At 54.8% G+C, this 21,841-nt stretch overlaps 1 protein-coding gene across 6 annotated transcripts in view; it reads right to left on the bottom strand.

The window, feature by feature from the left end:
* The window catches only part of ANKRD24 (ankyrin repeat domain 24), a 44,469-nt gene that overhangs the window by 8,062 nt on the left and 14,566 nt on the right, over positions 1-21,841 (bottom strand). For 3 of the 6 annotated variants that reach the window (XM_026455508.1, XM_026455510.2, XM_026455509.1), the window contains exons 4-20: positions 20,185-20,605; positions 18,962-19,048; positions 18,725-18,855; positions 18,560-18,648; positions 16,624-16,688; positions 15,778-15,835; positions 11,431-11,501; positions 11,135-11,241; positions 10,768-10,955; positions 9,645-9,673; positions 8,354-8,434; positions 8,119-8,226; positions 5,487-5,525; positions 5,302-5,400; positions 2,567-2,639; positions 2,210-2,328; positions 461-2,062 (exon numbers count right to left, since the gene is read on the bottom strand). In XM_026455508.1, coding sequence (XP_026311293.1) covers positions 461-2,062; positions 2,210-2,328; positions 2,567-2,639; positions 5,302-5,400; positions 5,487-5,525; positions 8,119-8,226; positions 8,354-8,434; positions 9,645-9,673; positions 10,768-10,955; positions 11,135-11,241; positions 11,431-11,501; positions 15,778-15,835; positions 16,624-16,688; positions 18,560-18,648; positions 18,725-18,855; positions 18,962-19,048; positions 20,185-20,605 — 3,367 coding nt within the window. The remainder of the gene's footprint in view (positions 1-460; positions 2,063-2,209; positions 2,329-2,566; positions 2,640-5,301; positions 5,401-5,486; positions 5,526-8,118; positions 8,227-8,353; positions 8,435-9,644; positions 9,674-10,767; positions 10,956-11,134; positions 11,242-11,430; positions 11,502-15,777; positions 15,836-16,623; positions 16,689-18,559; positions 18,649-18,724; positions 18,856-18,961; positions 19,049-20,184; positions 20,606-21,841) is intronic. The other 3 variants (XM_026455512.1, XM_026455513.1, XM_026455511.1) reach the window with 2 other exon arrangements.

Here is a 21,841-nt window from a genome sequence, read left to right on the forward strand (position 1 = left end):
GAAGGAGGGAAGAAGGAAGGAAGGAAAGAAGGAAGCCGGGTGCGGTGGCTCAAGCCTGTAATCCCAGCACTTTGGGAGGCCGAGGCGGGTGGATCACAAGGTCAGGAGATCGAGACCATCCTGGCTAACACGGTGAAACCCCATCTCTACTAAACAAAATACAAAAAATTAGCTGGGTGTGGTGGCGGGCGCCTGTAGTCCCAGCTACTCTGGAGGCTGAGGCAAGAGAATGGTGTGAACCCAGGCGGAGCTTGCAGTGAGCCGAGATTGCACCACTATACTCCAGCCTGGGCGACACAGCGAGACTCCCTCTCAAAAAAAAAAAAAAAAATTAAAATTAAAAAATAAAATAAGTCTGTTCAAGTAAAATCGATGGGGTCAAAACACCTCAGGGGTGGGGGGCTAAAAAAAGGCCGCCACGTGGCCACTGGGGTGCCGGGTGGGGGCCAGCCCTGCTCACCTGGAAGACCTCTGCGCTGGTCTTCTCATGCCGCCGTCCCAGCTCCTCCAGCTGCCCCTCCAGCTGTGCCACGTTGGCCTGCAGGGCGCCCACGATGCGTTCGTGCTCCGAGAGCGCCACGCTGCACACGCGCTCCCGCTCCAGCTCCGCGCGCAGCCGGGCGGCCTCCTTGCCGGTGGCCACCACCTCCTGCTCCAGACTGGCCGCCCGGCCCCGCAGCTCCAGGGCCTCCTCCTGCAGCCGGCGGTGCTCAGTGGCCGGCACCACGGACTGGCGGAGGGCCTCGGAGGCCTCCCGCAGCTCGGCCAGGCCCTGCCGCGCCTCCTCGCAGGCCGCAGCCAGCTCAGCCACTCGGGCCTCGGCCGCGTCCCGTGCCCGGCCCAGCTCCGCGGCCGCCGTGCGCTGCTGCTCTCCCGTGGCCTTGGCCGTGGCCAGCTGCTCGCGCAGCACCTCCAGCTCCCGGCTCTGCTCCAGCCGCGCCTCCTCCCGCTGGGCCAGCTCCGCCCGCAGGCCCCGGGCCTCCTCCTCGGCCAGCAGCCGGCTGGCGCGAGCCTCATCCAGGCAGGCCGAGGCCGCCTCCAGCTCCCGCAGGCGGGAGTCCCGGTCTCGGAGATCCTCCCGGGCCTGCTCCAGGGCGGCCCGCAGCTGTGCGGTGTCGCTGCCACCGCCCCCCACGCTGGCCCCGCTGCCCTCGGCCTCGCGGACGCGCTCTCGCAGCCGGCCCGCCTCAGCTTCCGCGGCCTCGCACTTCCCCAGGGCCGCCTCCAGCTCCGCAGCTGCCTCCCGCTCCCGCTGCCGGAGCGCCTCCTCCAAGCCGCGAATCCTGGTCTCCAGCTCTACTTGAAGCTTTTCCGAGGCCTCTGCGGCACCAGGATGTAGGACGGGGCCAGCAGAGACCCCCGGGGCCATGGCTTCTACCCCCGGGTTCTCTACACCTGTGGCACTGACTCCTGTGGCTTCCACCCCTGTGGCCCTAGAGCTTGTGGCCTCCATGTTTGTGGTCCCTGTGACTGGGGGCTCTGGTTGCCCAGCACCCACTCCCCAGGCCTGCACTTCTGCTTCCTCTGCTTTTGTTTTTGTGGCCTCCACTCCTGTGGCCTCTGTGTCTGTGGTCTGCGCTCCCGTGAGCTTAGTTTCCATGTTTGCTTCCTCTTCTACAGTCTCCATTTCTCTGACCTCAGCTCCTGTGAGCTTTGTCTCTGTGGCCGTGGCTCCCGTGGCCTCAGCTCCCGTGGCTTCAGCTGCCATGGACGTGGCTTCCATAGTCCTGGCTTCCATGGTTTCATCTCCTGCAGCCTTCTCATCTGTGGTCTCGGCTCCATTAACTTTGGTTTCTGGAGCCACTGAGCCATTTAGCTCCATGTGGGTTGGTCCGTTTTGGGTGGCTGTGGCTCCAACACCCTCACTGTCCCCACAGGCTGCCCTCTCTTCTCTGGGGACCTCTCGTGTCTCCTGCTGCCTCAGTGCCTGCAGGGCCTCAGCATGCTGCCTGCGCAGCTGGTCAAACTCGGCCCGGAGAGAGTCATAGAGGGCAAGAGGGATGACCTCTGCTGAAGCTTCCACTTCCATCTGTGTCTCGTCCTTCTCAAAGTTCTCCAGGATCTGGGGAGTGGGGTGGGGGGCAGGAGTCTGGCAGGCGTCGATGTGATCGTGGGGACACAGGGCAGCTTTGCCACTTTCCCTGCCCACCCTGACCTCAGGGAACCAGCCCTAGGTCCTCAGATCTGTCCCCAGCCTCACTTTCCCTACCTGGACCTTCTCCATCAGTTCCTGGTTCTGTCTGGTGAGCACAGCCACCTGTTCCTGCAGTGAGGCCAGGCGTTCCTGGGCCGACGGGCTGAGTTGCCTGGACAGCAGCGCCTCGGCCCCTGGAGGGGAACACAGAGTCAGGCCCTGGGGGCCTGGGCCACAGGGGACAGGAGGTGGGGGGCTGGAGTGGTGGATCAGGGTCCCCAGGGCAGGCTCAGGCAAGCAGAATTTTTTAAATGGAGGAGTACATACCTCCCTCCCAGCTTCAAACTCCCCCACACCTAGAGGTCCAGGCTCCGTCTCCCAGGGCCCCAGGGGACAAGGTGGCCGGGAGTGCATGGGGAGGTGGGGGCTCACCTGGAAAGTCAGGCAGGTCACCCTCCTCATCCTGCAGAGTGGTCACATCGTAGCTCGTATTCTCCCGCTCGTTCTGGGGGTAGGGAGCAGAGTCCAGCTTGGGGTTCTGCTCTCAGCCCCTGTGTGTTCCCACCAAGACTCCAGTGGGGACTGGGCTGTTCACGTATCTGTACGTCTCCCATGAGCACCAGATGGCTGCATTTGGCCCACCAGACTTGGCCCACAAGGATTTAGTGAGCGCCTTCTATGTCCTTTGCCACGCCCCTTCCCCCCGCTTTTTAAAAATTATTATTTTGGAGCCAGGGTCTTAATCTGTCACCCAGGCTGGAGTGCAGTGGTGCGATCATAGCTCACTGCAGCCTCCAACTTCTGGGCTCAAACAATCCTCCCACCTCAGCCTCCCACGCGGCTGGGACTACGAGTGTGCAACACGACACTTGACTAATTTTTAATTTTTTTTTGGCAGAGATGCAGTCTCGTCACGTCGCCCAGGCTGGTCTCGAACTCCTGGGTTCAAGCCATCCTCCTGCCTCAGCCTCCCAAAGTGTTGGGATGACAGGCGTGAGCCACTGTGCCTGGCCCCATTTTTTTTCTTTTTCCCAGGCTGGAGTGCCATGGCACGATCTCGGCTCACTGTAACCTTCGCCTCCCAGATTCGAGCGATTCTCCCACCTCAACCTCCAGAGTAGCTGGGATTACAGGCATGTACCACCATGCCCAGCTAATTTTTGTATTTTTAGTAGAAGCGGGGTTTCACCATGTTGGCCAGGCTGGTCTCGAACTCCTGACCTCTGGTGATCTGCCTGCCTCGGCCTCCCAGAGTGCTGGGATTACAGGAGTGAGCCACTGAGCCTGCCTCCATTTTTTAACTAGGTTGTTTTTTGGGTATCGAGTTGTATTAATTCCTTACATATTTTGGGTATGGGCTCCTTATCGGATGCACGGTGTATGCCAGCATCCCCCAGCTTCCTGGCCTATGTGCCATGGGGGTTTCCCTCCTGGCTGAGGGGACCTCCGGGGAGGCTCTGGTTACCTGTGGGTGTGTTTGTCTGCATGAGAGTGGATGCGACAGTATCTGTTTGGCATGCAGATAGCTGGCTGGAGGTGTGTCTTTGTGATTATAGGTGTGGGTAGTGTTGTGTATATGTCTCGGGGCTCCTAACTTCCTGTGACTCTGTGTGATTACATGCTTGAGTTTTTGTTTGTTGATCTGTTCTGAGAGAGTCTCGCTCTGTCACCCAGGCTGGAGTGCAGTGGCACGATCTCGGCTCACTGCAGCCTCCGCCTCCTGAGTTCAAGCGATTCTCCTGCCTCAGCCTCCCGAGCAGCTGGGATCACAGGCGCCCACCACCACGCCCAGCTAATTTTTATATTTTTTAGTAGCGATGGGGGTTTCCCCATGTTGGCCAGACTGGTCTCAAACTCATGACCTCAGGCGATCCACCCGCCTCGGCCTCCCTAATTGCTGAGATTACAGGTGTGAGCCACCGCGCCCAGCCTCATGCTTGAGTTTTAGGCGGGTGTGTGTGGCTGTGTTTTTAATGTGCCTGTGGATCTCGGTGTTTGTGTGTATGGTTGTCTGTATGTATATATGTTTGCATAATTATGTGTTTTCAGAAATACTGGCGGGGCACGGTGGCTTATGCAATCCCAGCACTTTGGGAAGCAGAGATGGGAGGATTACTCAAGGCCAGGAGTTCGAGACCAGACTGGGTAACATAGTGAGACCCCATCTCTCCAAAAAGAAAAAAATTAGCCAGGTGTGGTGGCTCACGCCTATCGTCCCAGCTACTCGGGAGGCTGAGGTGGGAAGATTGCTTGAGGCCAGGGAAGCCAAGGCTGCAGTGAGCCATGATCATGCCACCGCACTCCAGCCTGGACCACAGAAGAAGACCCTGTCTCAAAAAAAAAAAAAAAGAAGAAGAAGTATTTGTTGCATGTGTATGTACTTGTGGGCATGTTGTCTGTGTGTGACTGCACGAGACGGATGCATGCACAGTGCCTGTGTGTGTGATGATGTATTCTTGGACGTGTTTCTTGTGTGTCTGTAAACTGTGTGTTTGTGGGTGTGCCTGCTGTTATCTGTGCTCTGCCACGTGCACAGAGAGTGGTTATCCATCCCTGTGTGTATGCATATGCTTAAAGAAAAGTCCTTTCTGGGTCTGGGTGTGGTGGCTCACACCTGTAATCCAGCACTTTGGGAGGCCAAGGTAGGCAGATCACCTGAGGTCAGGAGTTCAAGACCAGCCTGACCAATATGGTGAAACCCCATTTCTACCAAAAATACAAAAGTTAGCCGGGCGTGGTGGCGTGCACCTGTAGTCCCAGCTACTCAGGAGGCTGAGGCAGGAGAATGGCATGAACCCGGGAGGCAGAGGTTGCTGTGAGCCGAGATCACACCATTGCACCCCAGCTTGGGTGACACAGCAAGACCCTGTCAAAAAAAAAAAAAAAAAGGAAGGAAGGAAGGAGGAAGGAAGGAAGCAAGGAAGGAAGGTCGGTCTCGATCTCCTGAACTCGTGATCCACCTGCCTCGGCCTCCCAGAGTGCTGGGATTACGGGCGTCAGCCACTGCGCCCAGCCGTGACTATGGGTTTGTGAGTGCATGTGTCTGGTGGGTGCGTTTGCATGTGTGTGAGGCTGTGCGTGCACTGGTGTGGCTGTCTTTTCACTGCGGCAGGAGAGAAGTTTCCCCACCTGGCCCCAGCCCAGCCCCGACTCATCACTGCTCCTACCTCCAGCAGGGACAGCCGGCTCTGCAAACTCTCCACCTCCCGTCCCAGGCTCTCCTTCTCCTCCTGCCTCTCCACCAGCAGCTGCTGCAGCTCTTGCACCTGTGAGCAGCAGTGGAAGCTCAGCTGCCTCTGGGAGGAAAGGCTGAGCAGGGGGAGGGCCGGCTCCTCCCCACCCTCCCACCTACCTGTCTCTCCAGGCTGTGCAGGGAGCTGGCCTCCGGGGACTGATGGGAGAAGCAGGGACAGGGGGTTGGATCTGGGCAGAAGGTCTCCCTGCCCCACCTCCTGCTTCATAGCCTCCATTCCATGCACATTCACGCATTCCATGTGCAACTATTGAGCACCTACTGCATTCTGCCTGCTTACTTATTACTATTTATTGAGTGGCTGCTGTGTACCAGGCACCATTCTGTTTAATCACTCATTACTAAGTATTTATTGGGCACCTGCTGTATGCTGGGCTCCATTCATTCCTATTTATTAAGTGCCTACTTTTTGTTTTTTTTTTGAGACGGAGTCTCGCTCTGCCTGGAGTGCAGTGGCCGGATCTCAGCTCACTGCAAGCTCCGCCTCCCGGGTTTACGCCATTCTCCCGCCTCAGCCTCCTGAGTTGCTGGGACTACAGGCGCCCGCCACCTCGCCCGGCTAGTTTTTTGTATTTTTTAGTAGAGACAGGGTTTCACTGTGTTAGCCAGGATGGTCTCGATCTCCTGACCTCGTGATCCGCCCGTCTCGGCCTCCCAAAGTGCTGGGATTACAGGCTTGAGCCACCGCACCTGGCCTAAGTGCCTACTTTGTGCTAGCTATTGTTCTGACCTTTCACTCAGTATTTATTGAGCACCTACTGTGTGCCACCATGCACCATTCTGACCAGTCATTCATTTCTAAGTATTTATTGAGTGCCTGCTGTGTGCCAGTATGCACCATTCTGGCCATTCATTACTAAGTACTTATTAAGCACCTGCTGTATGTCAGGCACCGTTCCATCCGCTCATTCATTCACTCAACAAGTTTATTTTGTTTTTTGTTGTTGTTGTTGTTGAGACGGAGTCTTGCTGTGTCACCCAGGCTGGAGTGCAGTGGCGCGATCTTGGCTCACTGCAACCTCTGCCTCCCAGGTTCAAGCAATTCTCCTACCTCAGCTTCCCAAGTAGCTGGGATTACAGGCCCCTGCCACCACGCCCAGCTAATTTTTTTTGTTTTTGCTTTTTGTTTTTGAGATGCTCTGTCGCCCAGGCTGGAGTACAGTGGCACAATCTCAGGTCACTGTAACCTCAGCCTCCTGGGTTCAAGCGATTCTCATGCCTCACCCTCCCAAGTATCTGGGACTACAGGTGCGCACCACCATGGCTGGCTGATTTTTTGTACTTTTAGTAGAGACAGGGTTTCGCCATGTTGGCCAGGCTGGTCTTGAACTCCTGACCTCAGGTGATCCACCTGTCTCGGCCTCCCAAAGTGCTGGGATTACAGGCGTGAGCCACGGCGCCCAGCACAACTAAATTTTTTTTGTATTTTTAGTAGAGACAGTGTTTCACCATGTTGGCCAGGCTGATTTCCAACTCCTGACCTCAAGTGATCCACCCACCTCAACCTCCCAAAGTACTGGGATTACAGGCGTGAGCCACCGTGCCTGGCCAGAAAGTTTGTACTGAGTGCCTTTTCTAGGGCAGACCCTGGTTTCAGCCATTCATTCATCCACTCACTCGAATATTCATTCACCCAATCAATATTGATGACGCCCATACTGTGACCCAGGCACGACCAGCCATGCCTGCCCTCACAGGCTCATAGTCAAATGGGTGGACATACATAAAATAAATGCATGCCCAATAGCAGTAAGTGCTGCAAATGAAAATAGAGAGGCCAGGCACAGTGGCTCACACCTGCAATCCCAGCACTTTAAGAGGCCGCGGTGGGTGGATCACCTGAGGTCAGGAGTTCGAAACCAGCCTGGCCAATGTGGTGAAACTCCGTCTCTACCAAAAATACAAAATTAGCTGGGCGTGGTGGTGGTCGCCTGTAATCCCAGTTGCTTGGGAGACTGAAGCAGGAAACTTGTTTGAACCCGGGAGGCAGAGGTTGCAGTGAGCCGAGATCGTGCCATTGCACTCCAGCCTGGGCAACAAGAGTGGCAACAAAACAAAACAAAAAATAAATAAAAAATAAAGCGAACTAACGGGTTGGCAGGGGGGAGCGGGTGTTACCATTTTTTTTTTTTTTTTTTAAGATGGAGTTTCACTCTTGTTGCCCAGGCTAGAGTGCAATGGCACGATCTCAGCTCACAGCAACCTCCGCCTCCCAGGTTCAAGTGATTCTCCTGCCTCAGCCTCCTGAGTAGCTGGGATTAAGGCATGTGCCATTACGGCCGGCTAGTTTTGTATTTTTAGTAGAACTGGGGTTTCTCCATGTTAGTCAGGCTGGTCTCAAACTCCCGACCTCAGGTGATCCACCTGCCTCGGCCTCCCAAAGTGCTGGGATTACAGGTGGAGCCACCGCGCCTGGTCGGGTGTTACAATTTTAAGAAGTGGGCATGGGAGGTGTCTTTGGCAAGGGGCCTATAAAGCAGGTGAGGTAAAGAGCTGTGGGAACATCTGGGGCTAGAGCATTCCAGGCAGAGGACCCAGGCCGTGCAAAGGCCCTGAGGCAGGACCGCACCTGGTGAGTTGGAGGAACAGCGAGGAGGCCCAAGTGGCCGCAGCAGAGTGGGGAGGGGGAGAGACAGAGGAGGGAAGGTGGGAGAAAAGTAGAGGGATCTTCGTGCCTGCATTGACCCCACCCGGGCTTGGCCCCACCCCCAAATCTTGGAGGCCTCCTAACCTCCTGCTGCTTCCGTTCCTTGTGCTGTTCCAGGCCCCGGATCTTCTGCAGGAGGCGGCCCCTCTCCTGGCGCAGCCTCACGATCTCCTCATAGGCATCTCGATCATCCTGTTCCCCTCCCCGCCCACGGCCTTTAGATGGGGCCTAAGGTTTCCCCATCCCAGGTCTCAGCCAGAGCCCCACCCTGTGCCTGGGGGCTCCCCACGCCCCCTCCCGTACCCGGAGCGTCTCTCACCGGCATGGGGATGCTGGCCGGAGGTGGAGGCGCCTTCCGCTTCTTGGGAGCCCCCTGCTTTCCATGGCTGGACATAGAGTTCTGGGAAGGGAGGGGAGAGAGGGTGAAGGGGGCAGATCGGGGGGCCATGCCAGCCTCCCCGACAGTAAACCAACCTAGCCAGCCCCAGTCATCGCCCGACTTCCCGTAAACACGGACCCAGCCCCCGCCTCCTCCCCCTTGCTTATCCCAGCAAAATGCAGACAAGACCACCTCCCTGTACTTTCCAGATCTTACTCTTCTTCGCCCAGCTAGACCACATTGCCCACATGTTTTCACTCCTCTGTGGAACAGAGATGCTTTAAAACTGGGAGAGGGGCTGGGCGCGGTGGCTCACACCTGTAGTCCCAGCACTTTGGGAGGCCAGGGTGGGTGATCACTGGAGGTCAGGAGTTCGAGAGCAGCCTGAACAACATAGAGTGAAACCCTGTTTCTACTAAAAAATACAAAAAATTAGCTGGGTGTGGTGGCACACGCCTGTAGTCCCAGCTACTCAGGAAACTGAGGCAGAAAAATCACTTGAACTCGGGAGGTGGAGGTCGCAGTGAGTTGAGATCACACCACTGCACACTCCAGCCTGGGTGTGTGACTCCATCACTCAAAAAATAAACAAAACAAAAAACAAACAAACAAAAAAACTGGGAGGGGCTGGGCACTGTGGCTCAGGTCTATAATCCCAGCACTTCGGGAGGCTGAGGTGGGTGGGTCACTTGAGGCCAGGAGTTTGAGACCAGTCTAGCCAACATGGTGAAACCCCATCTCTACTAAAAATAGAAAAATTAGCCCAGTGTGGTGGGTGCCTGTAATCCTAGCTACTAGGGAGGCTGAGCCAGGAGAATCGCTTGAACTCAGAGGGTGGAGGTTGCAGTGAGCCAAGATCGAGCCACTGCACTCCAGCCTCGGCAACAGAGCGAGACTCCATCTTGTGGGGGAAAAAAAAAAACTGAAAGAGGGGAAGAGGCCAGATCTGCTTCCCTCCCTGAAGACAACAACCCTCAACAACCTCAGTCCCCACTGCCCTCCCACCCCAGCCCCATAATTTGGCCCCATCCCCCTAGTATTCTCACCCAGTTCTGGGAGTTAGGCTGGGCACACTGCCGCCACTTGGTGGCAGCATACCCTGAAGGTAGCATTCTTTCCAAACAGGTTTTCCCAGGTCTAACTTCCTTCTCTTCTCACAGAGCTTGGGGCAGGGGAGAAGTTAGTGTGGTTGCAGGGAGGAGGGGCTCCTTCACTGCTTAGGGGTCCATACCTGAGATGACGCCTCGCCTGAGTCATCCTCTGTGAGGGCCGGGGAGAGAGGGAAGCAGGGTCAGACTTTCTGTTCCCAGCCCCAGGAAGGGCATTGGTGGGCCCCAGGGACTTGTAGGGGGCTCCTGATTTCCCCAAGAATCAGGGCGTTTAAGGTAGAAATCTGGTGCTTGGGTAGAGTGCTGAGAGAGCGACTTGGGACTCTTAAAAAGAGAGGACAGGCTGGGTGCGGTGGCTCATGCCTGTAATCCCAGCATTCTGGGAGGCCGAGGCGGGTGGATCACCTGAGTTCAGGAATTCGAGACCAGCCTGGCCAACGCGGCGAAACCCCGACTCCACTGAAAATACAAAAATTAGCCAGGCGTGGCGGCAGGCACCTGGAGTCCCAGCTACTCAGGAGGATGAGGGAGGAGAATTGTTTGAACCACGTGTGGCTGATTTTTGTATTTTTAGTGGACACAGGGTTTCACCATGTTGGTCAAGCTGGTCTCAAACCCCTGACCTCAAGTGATTCGCCCACCTCGGCCTCCCAAAGTGCTGGGATTACAGGCATGAGCCACCGCACCCAGCAGCGGTGCCCTTCTTAGGAGACACAAAGTTGTTTTTTTTTTTTTTTTTTTTTTTCTCTGAGACAGTCTCGCTCTGTCGCCCAGGCTGGAGTGCAGTGGCTGGATCTCAGCTCACTGCAAGCTCCGCCTCCCAGGTTCACCCCATTCTCCTGCCTCAGCCTCCCGAGTAGCTGGGACTATAGGCGCCTGCCACCACGCCCGGCTCATTTTTTTGTATTTTTAGTAGAGATGGGGTTTCACCATGTTAGCCAGGATGGTCTTGATCTCCTGACCTCATGATCCACCCACCTCGGCCTCCCAAAGTGCTGGGATTACAGGCGTGAGCCACCAACGGCCAACAAAGTTCTTACTGTACAGATGACCCAGGAAAGCAGAAACAGACCCCCTCCTAGACTACTCTAAATCCCCTGGGGCTCCTTGAAACTGTTCTGAGTAGAATTGGGTAAGCTCTGGGACCTCCTAGAATGCAGACAGTTGGGGGTACCTTGAAACTATTCATGATAAAGAAAAGGGGTGACAAGAAGCAAATGCAGCGGGGAGGTGGGGCTTGCATACCGCTGGGTGGGGAGGGGCGCTGGGCCGCCTCTTGCAGAAGGTGCAGGATGAGCTTGTCCCCGGCCAGGGCGCCATAGTGAGCCGCGTCCTGCCCCAGCGCATCGGTGATGCCCGGCTGGGCTCCGCCCTGCAGCAGGACTTCCACTGTTTCGGGGCTGGCCCCCTCACAGGCCAGCATCAGGGCCGTCCTATCAGGGGAGGGGGCTACTGAGGAGATGAGAACATCCCCCAAGCCCCCACGCCCACCTCAGCACCCAGGCCGGGCTGGGAAGAGGAGGCTGGCTAGATCGCTTTACTCAGAGAGGTTAAGAGTCTTGCCCAAGGTCACATAGAATAGGGTGGACTGGCTGGGAGGGGAGATGCTCACCTGCCTTGCAGGTCCTGATCATTCGCGGCAGCCCCTTGCTGCAGTAGGAGACGGCACAGGTCTGTGTGACACATCTGAGCTGCTATAATGAGGGGTGTTGCACCTGACTGGTAGGGAGGAGGAGGGATGCGATGGCATGAGAAACTGACCCCTGGGAGGTGCAGAAGCCTATATAACCGCCCTTGAGTTTTCACCTTGAACTTTCTTAGGCTTTCAAAGGGTGCCTGAGATACTGCCACTTGGTGGCAGCATACCTCAAGCATAACATCTTCCCCAAAGAGATCCCAGACGCTTACCCGATCTTGTGGGTTTAGATGTGCCTTAAAGGAGCACAGCACCTCTGAGCAGGAGAGACAGCCACCAGCCACTGCAAAAGAGAAAAGGTTGTCGGGTGTGGTAGCTCAACCCTGTAATCCCAGCACCTTGGGAGGCCAAGGCAGGAGGATCGCTTGAGCCCAGGAGTTCGAGATCAAACTGGGCCAACATAGCAAGATCCTGTCTCTACAAAAAAAAAAAAAAGCAAAAATTATCTGGGTGTGGTGGCACATGTCTGTGGAACCAGCTACTCGGGAGGCTGAAGCAGGAGGACTGCTTGAGCTCAGGAGTTCAAGGCTGCAGTGAGCCATGATGGCACCACTGCACACCAGCCTGGGTGACAGAGTGAGACCTTGTCTCAAAAACCAAGAAAAGAAAGGAAGAAAAACAAAAGGGGGAAGAGGAGGGGTAGGGTGAGACTTCAACCTTTTCTGGGGACTTTCTGCCTGGGTATGACCCTGCCCCTTTATTTCATGAAAAATTCCCACGTACCCTGGGAGATTCGTAACAAAGGCAAATTTTGCATTTTACAGACGCAGAAACCGAGGCCCAACCAGGCCTGGGGTCACCCAGTGGGGTCACAGGAAGAGTCAGATCTTGGATCTAGGTCTGCCAACTGCTAGTCCCAAGCACTGTGGTTCTCTCTACTTTCTGTAGAGACGGGGTCTCACTGTGTTGCCCAGGCTGGTCTCAAACTCCTGGGCTCAAGCAATCCTCCTGCCTCGGCCTCCCGAGGGGCTGGGATTACAGGCATGAGACCCACACTACAGGCATATGCAACCATGCCTGGCTAATTTTTACTTTATTTTGTTTTTTTAGAGACAGGGTCTTGCTATGTTGCCCAGGCTTTTCTTGAACTCCTGGGCTCAAGCAGTCTGCTCGCCTTGGCCTCCTGAGTGGCCGGGAGTGTGGGCATGCACCACCACTCCTGGCTAATTTTCTTTTGGATTTTTTTTATGGAAATGGAATGTCACTATATTGCCCAGGCTGGTCTCAAACTCCTGGGCTCAAGCAATCCTCCTGCCTCTGACTCCCAAAGGGCTGGGATTATAGCGTGGAGCCACCACGCCCGGCCCCGTTTCCTTATTTATTTATTTATTTATTTATTTATTTAGAGACGGAGTCTCGCTCTGTGCCCCAGGCTGGAGTGCAGTGGCGCAATCTCGGCTCACTGAAAGCTCCTCCTCCCGGGTTCACTCCATTCTCCTGCCTCAGCCTCCCGAGTAGCTGGGACTACAGGCGCCCGCCACTGTGCCTGGCTAATTTTTTATATTTTTAGTAGAGACAGGGTTTCACCGTGGTCTCGATCTCCTGACCTTGTGATCCACCCGCCTCAGCCTCCCAAAGTGCTGGGATTATAGGCGTGAGCCACCGCGTCCGGCCTATTTATTTATTTATTTATTTTATTTTTATTTTTATTTTTTGAGACGGAGTCTCCCTCTGCACCCACGCTGGAGTGCAGGGGTGTGATCTTGGATGACTGCAACCTCCGCCTCCTGGGTTCCAGTGATTCTCCTGCCTCAGCCTCCCGAGTAGCTGGGATTATAGACATGAGCCATCACACCTGGCTAATTTTTATATTTTTAGCAGAGACGGGGTTTTGCCATGTTGCCCAGGCTGGTCTCAAACTCTTGGGCTCAAGCAATCCTCCTACCTCTGCCCCCCATAGCACTGGGATTACAGGCCTGCACCACTGTGCCTGGTCTATTTATATTTTAAGAGATCCCTCCTACTGCCATTTGCGCAGGACCAGAGTGGAGACAGGGAGGCTCCCCAGGAGGCTGTGCAGCTGAGACAAGAGCACACAGTCTCTGGAATCCCTGGGTGTGAATTCCAGCAGGTTGACATACAGTCTATGCACAAAAATCCGTTTTTCAGTCAATAAACTCTATTTGGGTACCTGCTGTGTGTCTGAGGGAGTATGAGGTTTTGATTGCTGCAAACTTTATCTACAACATGTAGAACAGTGCCTGACACACAGTAGGTACTCAATAACTGTTTTCTGTTGTTGTTTGTTTTTTTTGAGATGGAGTCTCGCTCTGTTGCCCAGGCTGTGCAGTGGCGCAATCTCAGCTCACTGCAACCTCCGCCTCCTGAGTTCAAGTGCTTCTCCTGCCTCAGCCTCCCGAGTAGCTGGGACTACAGGCGCCCACCACCACGCCCGGCTAATTTTTTGTATTTTTAGTAGAGACGGGGTTTCACTGGGTCAGCCAGGATGGTCTCGATCCGCCCGCCTCGGGCCCCCAAAGTGCTGCGATTACAGGCGTGAGCCACCGCGCCTCGCCTTAATTTTTTATTATTAGTAGAGACAGGGTTTCATCATGCTGGCCAGGCTATTCTCGAACTCCTGACCTCCGGTAATCTGCCCGCCTGGGCCTCCCAAAGTGCTCGGTAACTGTTGAATGACAAAACCCAACGGGCTCCTGTATTGTGACTAGAGGCATTGCCGCCACTAGGTGGCAGCATACTCCAACTGCAGGGAATTCTCACTCAGGGACTAAAACCCCAAAAGCCCAATTTTATTCTGAGTTTCCAAAAGAACAGATGTTTCATGAGTCGTCAGCGAAAGCCACGCCTGAATTTCACGGGCACGGCGGACAGATCGGGGGCTGTGGGTTCTGGTTCACATCCATGGGTCCCTTTCCCTCCCTCTGGGAAGGAGATTGGATTTGGTGATTATGAGGGTGCCAGCTGCCTGAAGCTATGGTTTTCCTGATATCTCCTAGGAGCTCCTCAAAGGAAATTAAACCCTAGGGACCTCTCCTCATCCTCACAAAGACCAGGAGTACAATCGGCTGCTCCTTGAGGTCAGATGACCTGGATTCCCTATGACTTATCTGCAGACAAGTGACAGCCTCGTTAAACCTCATCTGTGCAATGGGCTAAAAGCCTGCGGTTCAAAGGGTAACCGGGATTTATGATGGGCTCCAGTGCCTGGCATACAGTTGGTAATAAAAAAGGAGGAGAAGGGCCAGCACGGTGGCTCACGCCTGTAACCCCAGCACTTTGGGAGGCCGAGGCGGGCAGATCACCTGAGGTCAGGAGTTCAAGACCAGCCTGGTCAACATGGTGAAACCCCGCCTCTACTAAAAACACAAAAAAATTTTAGGCGGGTGTTGTGGCACAGGCCTGTAATTCCAGCTACTCAGGAGGCTAAGGCAGGAGAATTGCTTGAACCTGGGAGGTGGAGGTTGCAGTGAGCCGAGATTGCACCATTGAACTCCAGTCTGAGCAACAGAGGGAGAGTCTATCTCAAAAAAAAAAAAAAAAGAAAAGAAAAGCAGGCTAGGTGGGGTGGCTCACGCCTGTAATTCCAGCACTTTGAGTGGCCGAGGTGGGAGGATCACTTGAGCCCGGAAGTTTGAGATCAATCTGGGCAACGTAGCAAGATCCTATATCTACAGATAAATTTAAAATATTGGCCGGGCGCGGTGGCGCAAGCCTGTAATCCCAGCACTTTGGGAGGCCGAGACGGGCGGATCACGGGGTCAGGAGATTGAGACCATCTTGACTAACCCAGTGAAACCCTGTCTCTACTTAAAAAAATACAAAAAACTAGCCGGGCGTGGTGGTGGGCGCCTGTAGTCCCAGCTACTCGGGAGGCTGAGGCAGGAGAATGGCGTAAACCCGGAAGGCGGAGCTTGCAGTGAGCTGAGATCCAGCCACTGCACTCCAGGCTGCGCTACAGAGCCAGACTCCATCTCAAAAATAAAAATAAAAAAATAAAAAAATAAAAAATAAAATATTAGCCAGGCATGGTGGTGCATGCTTGTGGTCCCAGTTACTTGGGAGGCTGAGGCAGAAGGATTGTTTGAACCCAGGAGGTCAAGGATGCAGTGAGCCATGATTGCACCACTGTACTTCAGCCTGGGCAACAGAGCAAGACCCTATCTCATAAAAAGAAAAGGAATGCCTGGAGTGGTGACTCACGCCTGTAATCTCAGCACTTTGGGAGGCCAAGGCAGGTGGATCACCTGAGGTCAGGAGTTCGAGACCATCCTGGCCAACATGGTGAAACCCCATCTTTACTAAAAATACAAAAAAATTAGCCAGGCGTGGTGGCAGGTGCCTGTAGTCCCAGCTACTGGGGAGGCTGAGGCAGGAAAATTGCTTGAACCTGGGAGGTGGAGGTTACAGTAAGCTGAGATCTCACCACTGCACTCCAGCCTGGGTAACAGAGTGAGACTCTGTCTCAAAAAAAAAAAAAAAGAAAAAGAAAGGAGGAGACAGGAAGCTTCACAGCAGGTCAGGTCCCTAAGGCACTGGGTAGAATAACCCCCAACTCCAGCACCCTCTGGGCTACGGGGTCAGGACAGGGCTGCACCCACCTGCATGGTGTAAGGCAGTCCACCCGCTGCTGTCCACGACGTCCACCACGCAGGAAGCCTGGGGATGGGGCGAGTCCTTTGAGGCGGAGCCATCCTTCTTGCTGCCGGATTTCTCTAGAACTGCCTTCCCCACCCTGGGCTCTGCTATACTTCAGCCTTACCCTTCCCTGGTCCCCAAGTGACTCCATTTTCATGAAACTTGGTGAGAAAAGAAAACAGCTGGGAGCTGAGAAGCAGCTGGGAATTTGGGGAGTAGCTGGGAACTCTGCAAGTGTCTGGGTCTAAGGAAGGACCTAGGGCTTGGGGAGAAACAGAGCTCAGGAAATACCTGGCAATGGGAGTATATATACATATATATATATTTTTATTAGATGGTGTTTCTCTTTTGTTGCCCAGGCTGGAGTGCAATGGCATGATCCTGGCTCACTGCAACCTCTGCCTCCTGAGTTCAGAAATTATCCTGCCTCAGCCTCCCTAGCAGCTGGGATTACAGGCATGTGCCACCAAGCCTGGCTAATTTCTTGTATTTACAGTAGAGACGGGGTTTCACTATGTTGGCCAGGCTGGTCTCGAACTCCTGACCTCAGGCAATTCACCGGTCTCAGCCTCCCAAAGTGCTGGGATTACAGGCGTGAGCCACCGTGCCTGGCTCGGGAGTATATCTTAAATAGGAGAAGCATGTGGATGGTCTGAGAGTATCTGGTTATCCAGGGAGTAGCTAGGGTTCTGGAGTAAAAGGGGCCAAGGAGTATCTAGGATTCACAGAGCATCTGGGGATTCGAGGAATTGCTGGAACTCAGGAGTAGTAGGGGCCAAGGGAGTAGCTGAGATAAGAAAGTAAATGACCTGCAGTAGTTGCTTCAAGCACTGTGGGTGCCCGTATTTGGCGGCCAGGTGGAGGGCATTGTAACCTGGGGAAGGAAAGATGATTTACTGGAGCTCCAGCTATTCAAGTAGCTCCCAGCTGCTCCCCAAGCCATGTCAACAACTTGTGATGAGTTTCTGCATCTAGCAAAGTCCCTGAACCCTAGTATTTCTCTCTTTTTTTTTCCTACAGACAGGATCTTGCTCTGTCGCCCAGGCTAGAGTGCAGTGTGATCATAGGTCACTGTAGGCTTGAACACCTAGGCTCAAGCGATCCTCCTGTCTTAGCCTCCTGAGTAGCTGAGACTACAAGCAAGTGCCACCATGTCCGGCTAATGTATTTGTATTTTCTGTAGAGACGGGGGTCTTGCTATGTTACCCAAGCTGGTCTTGAACTCCTTGGCTCATGCGATCCTCCCAACTTACCCTCCCAAAGTGCTGGGATTAACAGGCATGAGCCATTGTGCCCCGCTGTCAGGTACTTCTCAAAACCATGCTATTCCCTGTACCCAGAGACTCTCCAGGCCATGGCTAGTCTGTATTCCAGACAATCCCATCTCAGCGACTCTCCACAACCACCTATTCCTCAAGCCCTATTGCCTCAGCTACTCCCCATATCCCCAGATACTCTACAGGGTCAACTACACCAAAGTATCATCTCTGCCCTTCACAACCCACGGTTACTGTATATGTTCTTCCAATCCATATACCCTTGCTCTTCCATATGCCAACTCTGTCCCTGTTTGATGCTCCACGAATCCCCAGCTACTCCATATACCCTGCCCATCATGCCTGTGGCCCTAAAGCTTCAGATTTGACTGTGTCCCCATGCTAGTTGCCTCCTGAGCCCCAACTAGTCCTTTTGGCCACACATTTTTATCTCAATTATTCCTCCCAGATCCCCAGTTAAGTCATACATACATACAAGTTCTCCTTGTACCCCAGCTACTCCAAGAGCTCCAGCTACTCCCACAGCTCCAGCTGCTCCCACAACTCCAGCTACTTCTAGAACCCAGCTATCCCACATACCTCAGATATTCCCCAAACTCTACTTGTTATTCTCCTGCCCCAGATACTTTACAAGCTCAGCTACTCTCATGAATCCAGTTCCTCCTCCAAACTCCAAGTAGTTCCCTTCAGTCACTTCCTTGATCTTGGATACTCCCACATCCCAGATACACCTCAAAGCTTAATTCGTCCAATAGTCCCAGTTATCTCCCAAGCCCCAGGTTCTTCCTCTGCCTCAGTCACTTTCTAGAAACTTCCCCAGGCTGGGCATGGTAGCTCACACCTATAATCTCAATACGTTGGGAGGCTGAGGTGGAAGGATCACTTAGAGCCCAGGAGTTCAAGACTGGCTGGGGCAACACAGGGAGACCACATCTCTACTAAGAATAGAAAAATTAATTGGGCGTGGTGGTGTGCGCCTATAGTCCTAGCTACTTGGGAGGCTGAGGTTGGAGGATCTCTTGGGCCCAGGAGGTGGAGACTGCAGTGAGCCGCGATCATGCCCATTGCACTCAAGCCTGGGTGACAAAGGGAGACTGTGTCCCTCCCCTAAAAAAAGAAAAACAAAACAACAAAACCCCAGAAACTTTGTAGCTATCCCCCAAGCCCTAGCTACTTCCCTGTGCCAGCTATTTCCCCATCTAACTGAACCAATACCTGAATCCTAGTCACTCCCCATCCACAAGCTGTCCACTCGCTTTGCTCGGTGCCAGCCACAGTCTCTGTCTTTGGCCACCCCATCCTAACATGCCCCTGTGTGTCTCCCTGGGGGCAGGAGAGGGGCACCAGAGGGAGCCTCCCCCTTTTTCAGCGGGGAACATTGAGGCCTGGAATCAGGGCCTGGCTGGACGCTCAGACTGGGCACCTGGGCTGAGTTCCTCCTCCCTCCCCGGGGCCCAGCTGGCAGTACCTGCCCCGTCCGTGCTCATGACATTGGCACCATGAGCTATCATCACCTCCAGACAGCTGGCCGCACCCCGCATGGCTGCCAGGTGGAACCTGGAAGTGAGAGACAAGGGTTCAGCCAGCAGGTTGCACCCCTCAGCCATCTCTCTCCCGGGTCATGGGCACTCACGCGGACTTGCCCTCGGGGTCTAGCTTCGTGGGCACCAGTCCCTTGCGGGCGATGAGGGTGGCCACCCGAGGGGCATCGTTGTTTTCCACAGCTTGTAGCAGCCTCTCGTCACTCTTGCCCCAGTCTTGACTCTGCAGGGCACACCCAGAAGTGCATGGGGCAGGGTTGGCCCCTGCCCCCTCCCCGCGCCCCCTGACAGGGCCTCCGGGCTCTCACCGCCTGCCCCTGGGCACTTGCCTGGCGCCTGCCTCTGGCTGCCGGCTTCGGGATGGGGCAGGGGCCGCAGGGCGGGCAGGAGCCAAGGTCAGTGGGGCTGAGCCGCAGCTGCAGGGGGAGGTGGTCCTGGGCGAGGGGGTCTTCAGACAGTGTTCCCCAAGCCTGCGACCCCCAGCGTCTGCCCCCAGGCCCATCACCCCAGTTGTCCAACAAAAGCCCACCACCAGCATCATCCCCTGAGCAGCCCCTTGGCATCTATTTCCAAAAGGCTGTTCCCTGGACCAGGCGCGGGGGCTCACGCCTGTAATCCCAGCACTTGGGGAGGCCAAGGTGGGAGGATCGCTTGAGCCCAGGAGTTTGAGACCAACTTGGGCAACACAGTAGGACCCCGTCTCTACAAAAAACAAAACAAATCAGCAGGGCATGGTGGCTCATGCCTGTAGCTGCTTGGGAGGCTGAGGTGGGAGGATCATTTGAGCCCAGGAATTTTGAGACCAGCCCGGGCAACACAGCAATACCCTCTGTGTACAACAAAAAAAGTTGTCCCACAATTCATCCGTTAGTGAAAACCACCCCTGCAACATCGCCCCCAGCAAACGGATCCATCAGTCTTTTCCAAACTACCCTCCAAAGTCCCATCTGAACCCCTAAAAGGCCCCTCTAAACGTCTCTCAGGATCATCCTCTGCACTGTTTATCCACAACTGCCCTGAAATGCCACCACGGTCCCCTAAACATCCCGAGGCTTCTCCTCCCAAAACTAGAGCCTGAAATGCTACAAAATGTCTCCTCGAAATTCCTGAAGTGTTCTGAAAACCATCCTTCCCAATGAGCCCGGCATGTCCCAAAAATATCCTCCAAAAACATCCCTCAACTGTTCTTCAAAACTGTTCTCCAAATCATTACCTCTTCACAAAATCGGCTCTCCCAAAATAGCCTCCAAGTTGTCCCCTCAGTGACCCCATCTGTCTCCAACATGTTTTCCCAAAACTGCACCCCCCAATGCCCTCTAAATGCTCCTAAATGTCCCCATTTGTTTAAAAGTGTCTTCCAAAATGTGTCCACATGTCTCCCCAAATGTCTCTTCCATCCCCCCAAAAGCTGCCCCAACCTCTGTCCCCTCCCCCGCCCATCCTTCCCTGGTCTGGAACGAGGGGGTGGTCCAGGTCAGCTGGGGACAGGGAAGAGAGGGGAGAGGGAGTACCCGCGCCCCACCCGCTCCCGCGCCCCCTCCCCAGGCCCTACCGCGAAGGAGGCGGCTGCGCACAGACACAGCTGCTTCATGGCGTCCGGGGCGCGAGGCGCGGGGGGCGCACGGGGTTCCTGGAGGAGGCGGCGGCCGGAGGGGCTGGAGGGACCGCGGGGAGCGGCCGGAAGGCGGGGCTGGGCGCTGCCGGAGCTCCCCGCCCCGCCCTCCCGGTCCCGCCCTCCCTGGTGCCGCCCCCTCCCCCTCGCCCCCCTCGCCAGCCCCCTCCCCCACGGGATGGAATGGGAAGACCCAGGAAGGGGGCTGGGCGCTGAGGGAGGGGGCGCCGCCCCGGCCCCTCCTGACCTTGTCGCCTGGAGGATGAGGACGCGGCGCCAGGGGCCGGGTTCCCTCACCCGCGCAGGCCGCCGGCTGCATCTCCAGTGGACCCGCGGGGTCCGTCTCCGCCTCCTCCGAGTCGGCCAAGGGCGCGCAGGTGCCTCCGGGCCTCCGCAGCCTCACACCGCCACGCGGCCGGCAGGGCTCTCGCCACTCATGCTTTCATTCATTCACTCACTCATTCGTTCAACCATTCATTCATTCATTCACTCACCCATTCATTCATTCTCTTATTCGTTCGTTCATTCACTTATTCGTTCATTCACTAGTTCATTCGATCAACCACTTGTTCATTCCTTCACGCATTTGTTTATTCGCTCACTTTCATTCATTCATTCACTCACCCATTCATTCACTTATTCATTCGTTCATTCCCTTGTATATTCGTTCATTTACCCATTTTGTTTATTCGCTCACCCTTTCATTCATTCACTCATTCATTCGTTCGCTCATTCATTTATCATTCACGGGCTCAGCCATTCATTCATTCACTCACTCATTCGTTCATTCGTTTATTCATTCGTTCATTCACTCAGTCATTCGTTCACCCACTCGTTCATTCCTTCACCCATTTATTTGCTCACCCTTTCATTCATTCACTGGCTCATCCATTTGTTCATTCGTTCATTCTTGTATCACCCATTCATTCATTCCCACACCATTCCTTCCTGCATTCACTCATTCCTGCATTCACTCACTCATTTGTTAATTCATTTGTTGGCTCACCCATTCATTCATTCGTTCACCACCCATTCATTTGTTCATTTCCCACACCATTCATTCATTCATTCTCGCATTCATTTGCTCATTCATTGGCATGCCCATTCGTTCATTCATTCACCCATTGGCTCACCCATTCATTCATTCGCTCTTTTGTTCATTCATTCATTCATTCATTCATTCGCCAGTGGGGATCTGCAGTCCTACACACCTGAATTTGAATCCAGCACCCCTCCCCTGCCCCAGCCTTTCCTACCTATATGACTGGGCCAACAGACTTACCAGTTTTGGACTTCACCTTCCTCCTCTCTAAAATGGGTTTCATAATAAATAGTTCCTACCGCGGAGGGTTACTGGGAGGTTGCTGAAGTACTACCTGCGCAGCACTCAGTCGACCGGTGCCTGGCATACAGTAAGCGCACAATAAAACTGTGACTCACAGAAAGAGCTAGCTGCCCCTGGCGCAGCTCTGACATTCTCTAACCATTTCCGGTCCATTTCCGCCACTCCTGGGACCCGCAGCTCCTCCAGCAGAGGAGAAGCCTTGGGTTCCTCTTGGTCACTGCCGCGTACCCAGTGCCTGGCCCACGGCAGGTG

Source organism: Piliocolobus tephrosceles, chromosome 21 (genome assembly GCF_002776525.5).
Source record: "Piliocolobus tephrosceles isolate RC106 chromosome 21, ASM277652v3, whole genome shotgun sequence".
Taxonomy (NCBI): domain Eukaryota; kingdom Metazoa; phylum Chordata; class Mammalia; order Primates; family Cercopithecidae; genus Piliocolobus; species Piliocolobus tephrosceles.